General features: G+C 42.4%; 1 protein-coding gene across 1 annotated transcript; it reads right to left on the reverse strand.

Moving 5' to 3' along the window:
- Window positions 1-938: 938 nt before the first annotated feature.
- On the reverse strand, window positions 939-16395 carry LOC306765380 (trinucleotide repeat-containing gene 6B protein-like). Its single transcript, XM_079252822.1, has 21 exons — window positions 16133-16395; window positions 14398-14485; window positions 14054-14075; window positions 13129-13509; window positions 10086-12986; window positions 9782-9928; window positions 9407-9597; window positions 9189-9251; window positions 8645-8803; window positions 8333-8470; window positions 7182-7382; window positions 6805-6921; window positions 6368-6578; window positions 6131-6283; window positions 5781-5948; window positions 5535-5681; window positions 4568-4660; window positions 4120-4335; window positions 3890-3960; window positions 2843-2982; window positions 939-2751 (listed from the first exon to the last, which is right to left on the reverse strand). Exons 2-21 carry the CDS (start codon window positions 14452-14454, stop codon window positions 2178-2180), a joined length of 6150 nt encoding a protein of 2049 aa, XP_079108948.1. The 5' UTR covers window positions 14455-14485; window positions 16133-16395; the 3' UTR covers window positions 939-2177.
- Between the last annotated feature and the right edge of the window lie 1461 nt (window positions 16396-17856).

Here is a 17856-nt window from a genome sequence, read left to right on the forward strand (position 1 = left end):
AAATTGGTCCTGGACAAATTAAAGCACTTTTCTGTTGAACAGTGGGACAAAATACCTGTCAACAGGTGCAGAAATCTGACTGAGAGGAACAGAAAACACCTGACTGTAGCAGAAACATTAAAGGATTGTTCATCAAAATATTAGTTTATGAGTGATGTAATATGTAATAAATTATCTTACTTGCTTTTTTTAAAAATATATTTCTATTGAACCAAAATTAGAAAATAATGTAATGATTTTCATAAAATCTATTTATTACTTTAGTCAATTTCTGCTTATTTTACAGGCAGCTGTTTTTATCCTTCTTTAATGAAAGGGTATGAATAAATATGAGTACAACTGTATATTATTAGTATTGATCAATAATAACGCTTTCCATAACTGCAACAGCATGCTGACATATTTCATATATACCCAACAGGTAAGGTATTGTAATACAGTAAGCCACTGCTTACTGTATGATGACGCAAGTGTTAAATAGGATTGTTTAACAGTTGCGTGATGGCCACAGCCACCTGGCTTGTTCCAGTCCATGAAAAACCCCATGCAGCCTCGTCTTAATAGTCTTTGTCATAATGATGACGTAACTACAACACATAATACTGTACAACATTATGTAGAGTTCTCCATGTGTGTTAAAGCAATGCTGTTGAACTGTGAAATCACAGACACACAAGAAAAATAACCACAAAGACAAACTTAGAAGCCAATACTTTCATCTTTATTAATCTTGTTCTCATTGTTTAAATAAATTTTTCCTTTGTAAAATCTCAAAACAAAAACACTGAACAGGAGTGTTAAAGCCTGTCTTAATTTAAAACGAATACACAACAACAAAACATTAAAAACGCATGGTAACGCTTACTCTGTAACTGTAAACAACCCACCCCCCACCCCTCCCCAATTCACACAGTTTGATAAGGTTTGGCATGTCCATTTTCTAAACGCATATGCCTTCAACTCTGTCATTAAAATTTTTTTTTTTTATTTTTTATTATTGCAGGTCAGACAATAAAAAAGACAATTTTGCTTTAAAAAAAAAAAAAAAAAAAAAAAAAAGAAGAAGAAAAACTTCAAATGACAGAAAAAAAAAGCATTAGTGCCAATATTTCTTAACACACAGTCAGCAGTATACCGAATGCACTCAAAACATATTTGTATAGACCTTCTGTATATTAAGCAGCCTTGCGCACATTATGACAGGCATTAACATGCACACACTTTATCCTCACATTCACTCGCACACACAGGCTCACACAACTGCGGTGGTTTAATCCACTTACTTGGTCTCAGTCTCACTCACACTCACGTAGCGTGTACGATACTGCACACAGTTTCGACATGTGGAGAAATGCATCATGGCCTAAATCTGCCAGCAATTTAACATGTATCACTGCAACAGTAACAAACATGTTCAAGAAAGAATAACAGAAAGAGTGCGTGAAATACAACAGTAGGAGGTCAGAATTTTGAAAACGGAACAATGACATTTTTCAATATATTCACTGTTCAAAAATTAAAACCATACATACAAACAGAAAAAAAAACCCAAACTCAACATACACAGTAAGATACAGTTCTGTTGTCTATCAGAGCTGTTTGCATGTGTTTGGATTAGATCTCCATCTTTAAGGGGACGTGAATACAAACCGCACTTTTGAACCTCACATCATGTAGTAGTTTTAAGTTCTCATATACGATGAAGGTAATGCTGTTTACAGTGCCTGTCTGTCTGAAGGCTTTGCTGTATTTGGTGTGTGCATGTTTATGTAAATCTGTTGAAAAGCCCCCTATTTACTAAGCACATTGCAATCCGGTCAAGTCTTTCAGACTAACTGACTTTTCATTCGTTTTCAGGTTTCAAGTCTAAGCAGTTGAAATCTTCATCTGTGGAAAAAGGCTGTGTACACGTCTAACAGTCCCTGCATTTGTTTTTTATAATAGCTTAAGTCTGGCCATGAGAATGTGTGTAAGCATGTCTCACATTTCTGCTTTATATGTGTGCACATTTATATGCATACTATGTATGTGTATGCATTTCTATGTATGTGGTACATTAATATGCATACCATGTAAATGTATGTGTGTGCCATAGTAAGTACATATGTATCCCAGTGTATGTGGTATCAGTGTGTCCAAAGCAACACGTACAAATAGAAGGGGGTTGGGGGAGCTCGTCAGATGGAATCAGTTCCTCTCCCCAGCAGATCGCCAGGCAACAATCTGGCAGGGCTGTCTAATTGGTGCCTTTCCTCCATTTGTGGTGCTCCCCACAGGCTGCTGCCTGGGTATCCAGCAGTCATACCTCCCCATAGCCCAGATCTGGCAGTCTCCACTCCCCCGGCAACCCCACCTTCCCCTGCCCCGTTGGTGCTCCACTGGGAAAATATCCCCAGCCCGGGTCCTTGGGCTGAAGAGGTTTCTGAAGAAGTGCCTGTACCATCAAGGCTCTGCCAGCCAGAGCCAGAAGCTCTCACGCCAGGTAGAACCATGGCTCCGCTTTCCCCTCCTCCACTGCTATTTCCATTTCCACCTGAAGATGTGCCTACTGCCGTCCGCTCACTCCCTGGGGAACTTCCCCCGCTGCTGGCTACAGCTGTGCCCGCTCCAGATGAACCAGGTGCCCCGCTGCCTGCTGCTCCTCCTGAGCCGGCCCCTTCTGTCCCTCCAGCCTGGGAATGTGCAAAATAGCGCGCAACTTCTTCTTCACTCAGAAATTCTGCCAGGATTGTGGTGTTGCCCAAAACACACCTGAGAGGAAGTTACAGAAAATTTTGTTTGAGCTCAAAGTAGCAAAGTTCATCGGTTGACATTTGGGTTTAAAAGCTGAGAGTAAACATACATGTGTAGTGCACCCTGAGCCTTGGCTGCTTCCTGCCGGCTGCTGTAACGAATCAGAGCGCTGCCCTGGGTAAGGCCCAGGTGGAAGGTGAGCAGGGGGCCATGCTGCATACAGATAGTCCTCAGCGTGGAGCCGTCAATCTACATGAGGCAAAATAATTACTTTCAGTGTGCATGAAAGAGAAATGTTTAACAGTAATTATCCAGCATAGTCAGACTTTAACTGTTGGGCCAGACAAAGGTCAAGGAACTAAGGAGCTTATACAACAGAGGTTATGTATATGGAAAACTGTGCGTTAATATTGTAGATGATACACTGTGGCTTCACAGCTCTAACTGTTGCACAGTTACAGTAAATTACAAGTTCTGCAAGCTTGTCTACATAAACACTCAGTACAGGTCGTCCTCGGGTTATGTGGTTCTCGACTTTATGATGCTCATTAAATAAATGTAAATAAAAAACAATAGAGCAAGCTTGGAAGTTAGAGGTTTCGTACGAGCTCTGTGTATATTAGAGTGAAAATGAAAATGTCTATTTTAATTGCTTGTACTGTTTTCCCCATTAACATGTACTTAAGATAGTTATTTAGCGATTAAGGGGGTATTTAAGGATAAAAATCAGACTTGCGCAGAATTTCGGTTCGTAAACTGAGGACCGCCTGCATATCCAAAGACTACTGCTGTCAAAACAGACATTTTTCATTTTTATTTCTAAGAAAAGTGCAATGCAAGTATTATTCAAGCAAACCATAACCGTTTCCCTCATGCAACTTCAATTTTAGTCTAATCAGTTTGGTTGCAGCTTGGCTGATGGCATAAAAATACTAAGGAGGAATACATATGAACGGCCACAGAATTACCCTGGCTGGTTTTATGGCTATCATCCGTTATAAAAAGGTTTGAAGGCATAAGAAATAATAAAATATAACAAAAAGGTTTCAAAACTGAATCTGTCACAAGATCCTTACACAGTAGGCTGTTATTACCATCTATACTTCAGCAACTGGTTTAAAATTGTGAGTGATTTGTTTCATTTGCTTGTCTTTACCTGAGGAGTCAAGTTGCTCAGCAGCAACCAGCAGCTGCCTCTGGAGGCAATGCCATCACTCCAAGCTGAGCCTACAAAAGAAGAGAGACAAATGGAAAAGATGACAAGGATGAAATATTTATTCTATGGATTTCTGTGTTTAATTTTAAACATAACTTTATGGCGTTACATAATGCTACAGGAGAAGTAGAATCATAAGCTCCTAAAATGGTTATGAAATGTCAGGTCACCTGGCCCAAATCTTGACTCTTGATTAATCCCACCCCCTCCCCAGCTTCGGGCCAACCGTGGACCTGCAGTTCCCCATGGGGAGGGCGAGGCCTGCTTTTGATTGGTTAGGCCAGGTGGGGGGCGTGGCAGCTGTGAGCTGTTGCGATTGGTCCTCCACAACTTGTTTTGTCCGATGGGCTCTGGAGGCCAGCTGGGCTTGTACTCTGAGTACTTTCCTGAGAGGGATATAGAGATGGAAAAAGTTAAGCATGATAAACAATCCAGAGCAAGAGAGAGAAAAAAAAAAACCCCAAACAATTGTATTGTTAATGTACGTGAAATCTTTACAGACCAAACACAACAAGTGGAAAGAATGATAATGCATAGAAGCCCAAAAAATAGCTGAGATATTTTGGTGAAAGGGATTCAAAAGCCAAAATGCAAAAGCAAGATGAAGCGAAGTCAAACCTGTGCTGTGTGCATTGCTGAGGGAGCTGTCTGAGGCACTGTAGGGCCAGGCACCAGGTGAAGGCAGCGAGGTGTTGAGGGAGGGGTTTGGCCCTGCAAAACATTTTCTGCATGTCACACACTAACAATAAACACTTTTACACTGTCTGGATGACAAAAAAGCTGCCACTACAAATGAATAAATTAAAGAAAAAAAAGTCACTCATATTTTGTTGGACTGATGCAACACTCCCATGTCACAATGCTAAGGAAGGACTGCACTTCAGGTGGATTCACACAAAATCTGACCAATAGCACCTTTATACAGAGTTGTTTCAAGGTGCGGGACATTTCATTCATAAAGTGCTTCAGAAAATACAGCTATGAAACTAAACATATAAGGCATTATATCTATGATTTACTGCTTTTAAGAAAATATTACTGGCTGCCATTCACTCTCCAAATCGCTCCACATCACTGCACTCTGTTTCTCCCCGACTCAGTGAACCAGATATAAGTGACCTTTTCAATTTAGCATTTTCATTGTGGACTTGTAGCTGACTTAAACTGTGGAAAAGATTAACCAAGGACATGAAGATGTAAAATAAAAACATTAAAACTAAACTTGACCACCAGAAAGCTCTGTGCTACAAGCTTCATTCCTTCAGAAAGAGCTTCCTCCAGATCAGAGAAAATGTGTGGGATAAAATGTGCAGGTAGAAACATGTCTTTACAGCGATGACAATAGTAAGATTTATCACTCAAACGTAGTCCTAACAGAGATGAGCTGCAGCTCCAACATGGATCTTAGCATAATGCAGTGTATTAACAATGGCGCTGTAAGCTGACATATTTAATAAGCTTACATTCAGTCTTTTTGTTCCTTTCTTGCTTGTCAGATTAGACTAACGTCATTAATTTGGGATAAAATAGTCATGCTTCAACTCAGCCAAACTCACTGAAATCTTTAATATACTTAGATAAATACCTATGTTGTCTCTCAGTAACTGGTGGTCAGGGTCGTTGAGGTTTGGGGATCCGGGGGAACCAAGAACACTTCCAGGGGTCATGTAGGGATCAGACTCTGGGTCTCCACTACTCTGTATTCCTTTCCATGGCACACCAGGCTGGAACTCTGCCATCAGAGACAAGAAAAACTATTTAGGAATTGAGATATTCCCAGTATATCCCAGTATATAATGTTTGACATAGTTTTAATACAAGCTTCATTCACCTGGAGGCCAGCTAGACGTGGAGGGTTTGTTCCCCATTTTACTCCCAGGAGTCCGGTGCCAGTTATCTGCCGAGCCTTGTGGTGGAATCCCTAAACTGTCACCACCCAGCATTTCATACTGGGAGAAAGGGGAGCCTCCTCGAACCTTAATCGCACTCGGTAAGGGGCCTTGGAGATTAAAGGAAATGGGGTCAAATTGGTGTAAATACCTCTCACATACATGATTCACAGCATCTACTGCAGATAGTGCGAAGAATGTGATTTACAGCAGGCTGAGAGGTGTGTTTACACAAAGTGTAAATTTTGCACATGAAAGAAAAAAAGATCCTGAAAGCCACCTGGTAACCTACCATTCTTGTGAAGGGTTGTGTCAGGGGGAGACGGAGTTGGGGAATGTCCCTCCATCATCCATTTGAAGCGCGATTGCTGTCCACCGATGTCCTTCATCCCTCCCATCATGGGACTGAGCTCCAGTGCCGACAAGTTGCCGCCAGGTGTAAGCCCTAGCAAGAGAAATACAGGGGTTAAAGCCACCATAACACACTACAGCTGAGCAGGACAACTCATCATCGTGTCTAACCACATACCAGAATACATCCCTTGTGTTTTGGCATGAAGGTCTGATAAAGGACTCCCTATTCCAGGATGTGGAAGGGGATCTACCATGGTCTGCTTGGACAGTCCTCCTCCCATATGAGATGGGGACAGTTTGGAGCTCCCTCCTCCTGCTGTTGCCCCTGCAACGCCACCCTGCTGATGCTGCCTCTGCTGTTGTAGAATTGCCATAATTCTTGCCAGCTGAGGAAAACAAGATTTACAAGAGGATTCACTTAAAAACATTTGTTTCAGTGGCCATCGTCTCCATGACTGAAGGCTACCCTTGCCCCGAATAAATAAAAATAAAACAATGCTTGACTACTTCCCATGTAAGGTGAGAAAGGAAATGCAGTTGCAGCTGAAAAACTCTACTGTAAAGGCTGACATAATGTAGCTCTGCATGACCGAAAGAAGCTGCTATGCCAACCTGCTGTGGGTCAGCCTGCTGCCGGAGAGGCTGAGGCTGAGGGAACTTCCGCTGGTTCTGCAGAAGCTGCTGCTGCTGTTGCTGCTGCTGCTGCTGTTGTAGCAGGAGCTGACAAGCCTGTGGGTTGGCAGGCGAAACGGGTCAAAGACTGGCATGAATAAATGAACACAAAAGCCTTGAAAGGTTTGTTCTAACAAACACGTTAATAACTTAGACTGAGTCAGATATGAAAAGACAAGGTTCACAGCAGCTCACCAAGCACTGAACAGCTATTAAGCATTCAACAACAGTAAAAGTGTCCAAAAATCAGCCAGATATGGATTATTAATTTCAATGTGATGACTCAGTCCATCAGTGTTGAACACTTTAGCACGTACCAGATGGAACTGCTGCACGTGGGGGTAAATGTTGCTGAGCATTGCTAGTTGCTGTGGGGAAATCTGAGGAGGGAACACTCCTCCGCCAACACTGCCGACCCCTCCAACACTCCCAACGCCGCTGACACCTCCTACTCCTCCGACTACCCCACCCACACTGCCACCTGGAGAGGGCATCTGCTTCAGCATAGGACCCGGCACCTGTGGGTCACAAAAAATGTACGTATAAGGCTCTAGGGTGCAGACTTGATGATGCAAATCATGAAAAAACAGGAACATCACCTTCATCAAGCTCTGCTCATTGCAGCTACGGGTGATACGTTATGTGCATGTGGCAAATTCATGTTCATCGGGATCTAAATTTATCTGCATGAATCAGTTTTGGGGCAGCCAAACAAATTCATATGCCCTTTGTTGAAATACTGTTGGTAATCTGATAACCAAAAAGTACACTGTATATTGCTCAAACACTGTGTTGATATGTAAATAAAAAGCTCTTATCAACCCCCTGGATTAAAACTTAAATGGCTGCCGTGGTGGCATTTATGAAAATGGTCTATAATATATATATATATTTTTTTATTTTATTTGATAAGGACAAGTATGCTCCATGAATGATGGCACATACTACAGCATTTTAGCCAAGGCTAATTTTCAATGCCCGTCCCTAGTTGGGCTTTTACACAATAAGAAAGTATACACAGTTTACATTGCATTGCAAAAATTAAAAGTTACACATATGTGCCTTTATATACACATACAAAATACAAATATGTATATATACACACACCGAAATGTTAAATTAAATAAAACACATTCAAGGCTGTCAATAAAATTCAGTCTGAAATAAGAACATTGTCAATACATTCAATCTATACTACCGTTTTGCCATCCACATGAAAAAATGACAATACTAAAGGTGAGTGCAGGCCTGATTTGTCTTTATCCAGTTCCTAAGTCTGGAAATAAACCTTTTAAAATTAAAAAGTATGGTCTTAAGGTCTGTTGGGAGTGTGTTCCATAACCTAGAACTCTTTACAGAAAAGGCTGTCTGCCCAAAACTAGTCCTAAAATAGGGGATCTTACAGTCGTGGTTTGTCGCACTAAAACAACTTAGTTATTAGCAGAAAAACTGGAAGGAGACAACAGACCTGAGCAGACAGGAACTGATGAGGCACTTGAGCACGTAACCCCTGGGAGGGATTCATGGGATGCATGCCAGGTTGGTGCATCCCTCGAGGCTGAGACATCCCTCCTCCACCACCAACAAATACTCCATGGCCACCGACCTGGAGTTCAACAGGAACAAAGGACTTGTGATGTCAATTTGTCAAATAAGACAACTTTAGAACAAACAAGCACCTCCATTTAAATATTAAATAATGAAAAAAAAAAACAGTTTTGTGAGATGAAAGATTAAACTGGGCTTAAAATCCAGTTCCCATTTCAACCAAACTCTTCACCTTTTCACCATATGGCCCCATGTCTACAGGACCCACGTCTTTGGAACTCGGCATTCGGTACCCTCCACCACCTCTTCCTCCTCTCCTCATCTCTCCATTATAATCACTTATTCCCCGCTTGTCTCCGTCCATCTTTTTGTCAACACCTGGATCATCACCCTGAAAAACATGGTCAATAGTGACAACTTCATTAATAGGACACAACCAATGGATATATGGTCATCATAACAGCATTGTTTAAATCAGGGCTGTCCAGCTCCGGTCCTCAAGGAGCGCAATCCTGCTGGCTTTAGATGTTTATCTGCTCCAACACACCTGACTCAATTTCAATGACTCCTCTGCAGCTTGTTATCACGTGCTGCCCAAGCACGTTTACCCACTAAGCTGATTCAAATGTGCTGCAGGAGGAGTCACTCAAATCCTACAAGATACTGACGCTTGAGGACCAACTTTGGAGTTTTGCTTGTTAATAAAATGAACATTCCAGCGCTTAATTAAATTAATAACATGTTAACGTAATACAAATGTAATTCTGACATCTTACCAGAAGACCCATGTTTGAAAACTGCCGTGACACTGGATTCATCCAGCTGTCTCCTGCGCCACCCTTTAGGAAAGTAATTTAAAAAATTACTCTCAATGACAAAAGGAGCCTTTAATAAGTGTTACTGAAGAAAATAAACTAAAACAGAATTTTTTTTGCCTTGCTATAGTAAACCAAATGAGGAGACGTGCGTTTGTCCAAGAATCTCCTTTTCCCACCTTAATGTTGCCTCGTTTTCCTCCATGAGTCTGACCCCAGCCTCCAGAGTTGAAAGAAGAGCTGCTTCCCTGGGAGCCGGTACTGTTCCAGACCCCTCCGCCACCATCATCTTCCTCTTCCCAGCTAGGGTGCCTGGAGGCTGAAATGGAACCATCTCCCTTCCCACCCCAGCTTTCCACAGACTTAGTGACTAAAAGAAAAAAAAAAAAGGAAGGGGAAAAAAGGGGTTAAATCAGTCATTTGGGATCTGTAGCGTGAAACTTGTTCACCCAGAGTAATGCGCTTTTCATGAAGAACTTAAATCATCTATAGTAACAACAGCCATGCCATAACCAAAACACTCCAACATGTTAGTAAGTTTCTTCTGCTCTCACCAGGTTTACCAGGGTTAGGCGAAGGGTTCCTCCAGCTGGAGGTTTTACTGGGCTCATCTGGTTCACCCCAACTTGAGGCTGCATCTGATGCTTGGCCCCATGCAGCCGTACCATTATCCACAGATGGTGCACCTCCTCCCCACATGCCTGAGCCCAGACATTGAAAGAAATTTAACATGAGACTTTAGAATGTGCTAGGAAAATAAACAACAAAAATAAAGAGGAAACTCACATTTTATCATCTACAGCAATTCTACTTATTCTACTTTAGTTACTATTTGTATTTATAACAACAACTTCTTACCCACTGCACCGTTGCCAGGGTTTGTGTTAGTGCTGTGCTGCATCCCCTGCTGTCTTCTCGGAGGTTGTTGCTGCATGGGTGGAGGCGGCGCCGGCTGACTGTGGCTTTGGCCTGACATTGCACTGTTCTTGTCCCACAAATTCACATTTTTACTGTTGTAACGTGTTGGGTCTCCCCAGGCTGATGTGCCATCATCAATTTCCATTTTGCGACTGATAGACTGAGGGGAAGGCTCTTCCCAGCCACTAGGCTCCAGGGATTCACTTCCAACCCCAGAGATTTGGGGGATTGGACCTGAGGTCCAGCCCGAACTTTGGTTCTGATTCTTGGAAGGTGGACCTCCACCTACAACACCTGACCGGCTGCTCCAGCCTCCTTGCATTGGCCCTCCTGGTGTCTGCTGGCCCTGTGATTGCTGCTGCTGCTGATTTGGGGCTTTCATTGGTGTCACTTGGCTGTTTGGTATCTGTGCTGCTGCTGCGTGGGGTTTGGCACTCCCCCAGTCCTGGTGGGATTTGCCTCCACCCACATCTCCTCCTCCCCATCCTCCTCGTTTAGATTCCCCCTCATCCAAATTTCCCCAGGAGGACCCCTCATCGGAGTTGCTTCCACCTCTACTTTGCCCATCTCCCCACCCACCTCCAGGAGCAGAGTCTCTCTGTGCCCAATCTTCTCCCCAACCACCTGTCTCTCCTCTTGTAGATCCCTTCCATCCCCCTGTTCCTTTATTCTCTGCACCTTCTCCCCACCCACTCTCCTGGTCTCCAATGTCTCTCCAGCTTCCTCCTCCTCCTCCTCCTCCTCCTCCTCCTCTGTGATCTCCCCATTGTTGTTCATCAGTCCTCCATTCTTTGCCTTGGCTTTCAGGGGGGAGCTCACCCCATCCTCCAGCTGCCTTCCCCTGGCTGCCCTCCATATCGTCTTCTGACAATCCTGACTTCCTTATAGTGCTACTGGGCATAAAAGGACCACTGGTGGACTGTGTAGGACCACTGGTGGACTGTGTAGGACCACTGGTGGACTGTGTAGGACCACTGGTGGACTGTGTAGGACCACTGGTGGACTGTGTAGGCCCACCATCCCAACCATCCCTAACTGTAGCAGAACCAGAGTTTAGGCTGGTTGTGTGACCACCAGCAGATGTATCGTTAGATACTGAGCCAGTGTTAGATGGGTACCTAGGACTGCGACTGGTGGTAGTGTTCATGGGTGCTGATGAGAATGCAGAGGAAGATGAGGGGTTCCTTTCATTTCTGCTTCCTGCTACTGTTGTGTCCAGGTCCCATGCCACGTTCTGTCGAATCTGGGTCTGGCCCCAGCCCGTGTTAGACAGAACCCTGGGGTCCAGATCCGATCGATTGAGCATGCTAAGTAAGGCCACTTCAGCACCGGAGGACTGCTGGGAGCAATGGCGTGCAGAAGAGGAGCGCTCCTGCTTACTTCCACTGCCACCGCTTCCAGCTATGGATCCACCTCCACTAGAGGAAGAGGGTCCTCCACCTCCAGTGCCTTCACCTTGCCCTCCTCCTCCAACCCACTCCCCAACTGTCCCTTCCGCACTTTCTGCCCCTTTCTGATTGTCCCAAGCTTTTGTCATAGGTGCAAACTTTGGTGAGGCAGAGTCCTCCAAGCTGCTGCCACCAACACCTGCACTGCCTGCACTACTGCCAACGCTGCTGCCATCTCCTCTTCCACTTCCTATTGCTAAATTACTCAAACTTTCACCTTCTGCAGTGCCACCCCAATCTCTTTCTGGACCGCTTCCTTTCCACACTCCCTGAGATACCACTGGGGTAGTTGATCCCCCACCATTCCCCCTGCTCCACCCTGACTTATCATCCTGACTATTAAAGCCCCAAACATTCCCTTCCTGCCCCTGAGCTCTTGTTCCTCCTCCACCCCACCCATCAGCCTGTGAGGGATCTATACTGAGTTCAGAGGACACTGGAGGCATGGATCTCCAAGAAGAAGAAGCGGCAGAGGAGGAAGACAAGGAGCCAGAAAGATTATCACTCTCCTCTACTTCATTAACAACAGCAGAGTTCCCCTCACTGCCGTCTTCCTGATTTGGTCCTGCTTCTCTTGCTTCCCCGCTTGAACCCATCTCCGGCCCTGGGTTTCCTAAGTGCTGCTGTTCTCCACTCCTGGCTCCCCCAGCTGTTTCAGTGTGCTGCTGGTAGAGACCAGTTTGATTCACAGATGAAAGTGTTTGAGTGGTGATGAGGGTGGTGCTGGCAGAGAATGAGGAAGCTGAAGTGATGGATGAGCGCAGTGGAAGGCCGTCACTGGCCGATGTGGGTGCTCCGCTCTGCCCTAGGGCGGGCCAAGCAGAGGGATTCACATTGGGGTTGAAGTTGGCACCAGAGACACTGCTGCTGCCACCCGCAGGACTCTCCTGAGGCCCAGGAAGAAGATGGGAAACTTTGGAATTGTAAAATGCAGCTGATCCTAGCCCTGCCTCCACTTGGGACGAGGAAGAAGAGGCCCACGCGCCACTGACCGACTGAGCACATTCATTAAGCGAGGGAGAAGAGGAAAGAGGAGAAGAACGAGGTGGGGAAGAATTGTCCGTGTTCCCTGCTCCTCCTGCTGTTCCTCCCTTCTGCTGGATGTTTCTCTCACCCCATGAGGCACTACTGTTGTTACTGGGGCAGTCTTGCTCCTGCATCTCTCCTACAGCCCCATCAAAACTCAATTTGGCCCCGCCTGTGATGGTGGGCCAGTCCTCCAGGTCAGTCCCATCCACAATCACCTTCCCGCAGCCCTGAGAAGAGGACTGGCTGCCAGAGCCTGCCCCCCATGTGGAATTTGCATAAGTTGAAGAAGAAGTAGAAGACGATAGAGCGATACATAATGAGGATGAGTTGGAGGGTGGAGGGGAAGATGAACCCAGGTTGGAATCTGTGGAAGTGATTATTAAACATTAAATAAATTAGAAATATAAAACCGTTGATAACCCAAACAAACTAATTGCATATTTAACCTATTGGTAGTCCCAAAATATAAACAGTCTGAGTAACTAATACAAAAAAAATGATCCCACCTGTGTTTGCATCTGCAGCAACCCAGCCACTGCCTCCTCCTGCACCCCCTTCTCCTCCCCCCAGCAGCATGGAGGACAGCGGTGGCTGGCCCCTCTTCAGTAGCACTTTATGGTCCTGCTGGCAACGAAATCTCGGTGGGACCTCTCTAGACATGTATCGCTGCTGCTGGGAGGTTTGACTTCCAGAGGGAGAGGAGGAGGGCTGTCCGTTGGCCACAGCAGTTCGCTGCTTTGCATTGTTCCCACCACCAGGAGGGACTTGGGTAGAGACCCCACCTGCACCAGGACTGGGGGATGAGGGGGATACAGGGCCAGGGCTGGGGGACACTGAGCCTGGGGTGGTGAGCGGCTGGGAAGAGGAGGGCTTGGCTGTTTCTGGCACTGAAATCAGAGAGATAAAGGTGTGAAGCAATGCTGGCATTCTGTCAGACAGAAATAAAACAAAGACTGTAGATTTATTACACAGTGTGAGAAAATCAGTCACATCTTTACAGTGCAAGTTCAACCATTTGCAAATATTCTTTAAGTTATTTACCACCCAATAAAGTTTACAAACAGCAAGACAAAAGCAAGACACAGAAACCATATATATATATCATATATATATATCTCTATATCTCTCTCTCTCTCTCTCTCTCTCTCTCTCTCTCTATATATATATATATATATATCTACATCTATCTATCTATCTATCTATCTATCTATCTATCTATATATATATATATATATATATATATATATATATATATATATATATATATATATATATATATATATCTACATCTATCTATCTATATCTATATATATATCTATATATATATATATATATCTATATATATATATATATATATATATATATATATATATATATAAACAACAATACAGGAAGGGTTCATTTAAAAAATAAATAAATAAATAAGCATACCTTTGATTTTCTGTTCTGGCACCTAAAAGACAAGAGTTTTATTTTAAAAACAAGACAAATAAAAACGTCAGAATATGTCAGGCTATTTTACACAGAAATCCACAAGACATGTCTGAAATAAAACTTTAATATTGTACTAAACTGGAGGAATGTACTCAAAGTAGTGCTTAAGCACACATAACCTTCCAAAACATGATCAAATCTTTTAATGCAATACTAAATTCAGTTCATTTAAGGACGTGTCATCTCTAGAATAATAAACAGCTATCCAAATCAAGTTAGTTGTATTAACACTGATACTGCACTGATTAAACTAAATTTAGCGACGTCAAGACGTGATTTACCTTCTGAGAGGTTTCCCTTTTCTTTTTCTCTTCTTTCTTCTTTTTCTTGTCTTCCATGAACTACTGTTCCCCTTCTTGATTCTCCTGTCTGTGAAGATAAATGTGCACATTCAATTACTTACATTATTCAAACCACGATGAAAGTTGCATGCGTTTGAAAAATGCATGCAACCGAGAGCATTTCAAACACACATAGAGAGACCAACATGTTTATTTTTTCAGATCGCTGCTAGGTCCAGTGAAGCACTGTCGTTGTAAGGACTGTAATGTTAACCAGGGGCAGGCAGCTTGACAACAGCCCTTGGTAGCCTCGTTTCACCCTACATAATTTATTATCCAGCAAACCATTGCGATTCCAACTGACAGACAATACAGACAGCAGCCAAACACATGTACAACTACAAACATTTCTGGAAAAGGCAAGTGTTTTGTCAGTGCAGTAGTGTTGCCAACCATGCAAAGGCAGCATGGTTCAGAGGATTAAAGTATATAATTAGAGTTATGTGCCCAGTACTATGAAGAACACACTCGTTTGCATCCCCACAGCTGCCTCCCTCAAGTCAAATTTAACAAATGCAATATGCAAAAACATCCAAGGGACGTGAATGATTTTTTTTTTTTTTTTTTGTAGAAAGCAAAGGATATATTGTCTAACCACGGTGGTATTTAAAGCTACTGCACCTGTTTTCAATATATTTATTCCTTATTTGACAGCTGTTTTGCACAATTTTGCAATATATAGAATAATTTCACATTTGATAGCTTTATAGTTAAGATTTGTGAGTGATCATTTGTGAAATTTATCGCCTGTAAGCTGCAGCACTAAAATATACAACCAAAAGCTAATGTTTCAGGCAAATGTCCCTGGTGGTAATATAGCAACAAAATATGAGACGAAGAAAACATGCATATCAGTGCACATGATACTCCTTTCTGTGCCACAAAATTCAGAGGCAAACGGGCTACAAATGTTAAAAGTAAATGAACCTGCTTCCAGACCTTTACATACGACTAGGCCAAACCATTTGGTTAGCTAAGCTGCACATAATGTTACAGACCCCTGATACAAGCTCTTCTTTGTGTAATGCACCCACTGGAAGTACATTTGTATAAACACTTTATAAATTACTCGAACAAACTCCCAGACACGACATATGTCGACATATGTCGTGTCTGGGAGTTTGGCGAGCATTTAACCTAAACCTCGTGTAAGTAACAGGCCAGCACCGATTAGCTGCACGGCTAAAAGAGGCCAAAAGAGGAGCTTCACAAGTAGGACCGATTAGTTAAGTTTGATTTAAAAAAAGCAAATGTTAAGCACCTTTCTTTGACCTAAAGAGCTGGTGACTCGATGCAGAGAGCTGTCACAGAACAAGGTGCCTCCGTAGCTACGTACGACCATAACATAGCCGACATGTCATGATAACCAACAATGTGTCTCCTGATTTCAAACAAGTCTATTTTATTGCTTTACTATTATAATGCCCCAGCTTTTTCATTGGGGACAGAAACATAATCTGTAAATACAGGCAGCGGAATATACTTGTGCTCGTCAGGGCTAAACGATAACGACGAGCTTGTGTGACGTTTCTTTAGCATTTCAACGCCGAACAAGCGTAGCTATCTCAAAATAGGCAAAGCGTGTCGGTGTAAATATAGAAATACCAAACAGTTTTAATGGGCACGAATGCAGCTAAAAATATTCCAAACATACATATTTGTTTTAATAACTCACCTCGGGAATCACATAGGACATAAAGTGCTTCTGTGCAAAAATTCTTGCAGACCTGCCGCTAGCAAGGTAGCTAGCCTAGCAAGCTAGTTCTTCGAGGCTTTCAAGGCTAAATTGAATAAGAAATGACATCACAAATAGGCGAAATGTTAATCGTAGAAAAAAAATGAAGAAAGGCGTGTATCCTTTTTTTGCGCAACTGTAATTCTCAAACTGTAAACAAAACATGCATAACCCCTAGATGACTGTCAGACGCTGTGAGATGGTTTAGTTTACTATCGGCCATTTTGCTTCTGTGTGGAGGTTTAGCCAGCATATTATATCACCAGGCTGGTTGTTGATCAGAGAGGGGAGGAGGAGCGCAGCCAGCACCAACACCGTCCACCAGAGGGCGCACTCACACTTGTCCAATATACAGTCTATACGCTGGACACGTCCCATGCACAATTACAAATAAATACAACAAACAAACATCACACAAAAAAACAAACAAGCAATAAAACAAACAAACAAATAAACAGGCTGGTTGTTGGTAAGAGAGGGGAGGAGGAGCGCAGCCAGCACCAACACCGTCCACCAGAGGTCGCACTCACGCTGGACACGTCCCATGCACAATTAAAAACAAATACAGCAAAAAAAACCAAAAAAAAAAACATCAAACAAAAACAAACAAACAAAAAAAAAAACAAACCCAAACAGGTTTGTTGGTGATCAGAGAGGGGAAGAGGAGCACAACCAGCACCAACAGCGTCCACCATAGGGCGCACTCGCACTGGACACGTCCCATGCACAATTAAAAACAAATACAGCAAACAAACATGGTCAATTGGTTGTTTTATGTGTTTCTTTAATGCCTGTAAAATTGTCAGTGAGATAAATTCTTTACACTTTTACTCATCATTATTATTAATTTGTTTTTCACTCTAGTTTCAAAATTAAATGAAAAATTCTTTATTAAACCCCAAACCTTTCATGTACAAGACAATTCAAAGTTCTTTACATGAAACATTAAAAGCATTACATAAAAAAAAAAAGCATAAAACAAAATACAAATTACAAAATCATAATAAAATCATAAATTATATTAAAATAATTACAAGCAGAATAAGTAAAAGTTACTGTGCAGATGTCATGCATAGGCTCATGAGAAAAAAAATGTTTTAGACCTTGATTTAAAAGTTTCTACATTTGGTCAAAGTTTAATCTCCACTGGCAGTTTGATCAAAGAGCTTTGCTTGGTTTATAATCAATATTGTAGTACAGTTGTGCTCATATGTATTATTCCCCTTCATTAAAGTAAAGGCCGAATTTACAACAGTCACTCAAATAACTGGAGACTTAAAAAAGAAACAATAACAAAAATTTACAAAAACATAATTTAGTAATAAAAGACACTGCTTTTTAATTTAATTGAGTTGAAGAAAGAAAAAACAAACAAGCAAATGATGATGATAATGAAACAAGTGATGTAATATGTAATAAATTATCTTATATGTTTGCTTTTTTTTTTTTAAAAATTCTATTGAACCAGAATTAGAAAATAATTAAATGATTTTAATAACATTTCTATTTATTATTACGTTAGTCAATTTCAGCTTATTTTACAGGCAGCTGTTTTTTCCTTCTTTAATGAAAGGGTATGAATAAATATGAGCACAACCGTATATAATTAACTTGAGGTTTTGTTCCGGTGGCTGATGGCTGCTGGCAGGAATGATCTGTATCTT

The sequence above is a fragment of the Telmatherina bonti genome (genome assembly GCF_933228915.1).
Source record: "Telmatherina bonti genome assembly, chromosome: 14".
NCBI lineage: Eukaryota > Metazoa > Chordata > Actinopteri > Atheriniformes > Telmatherinidae > Telmatherina > Telmatherina bonti.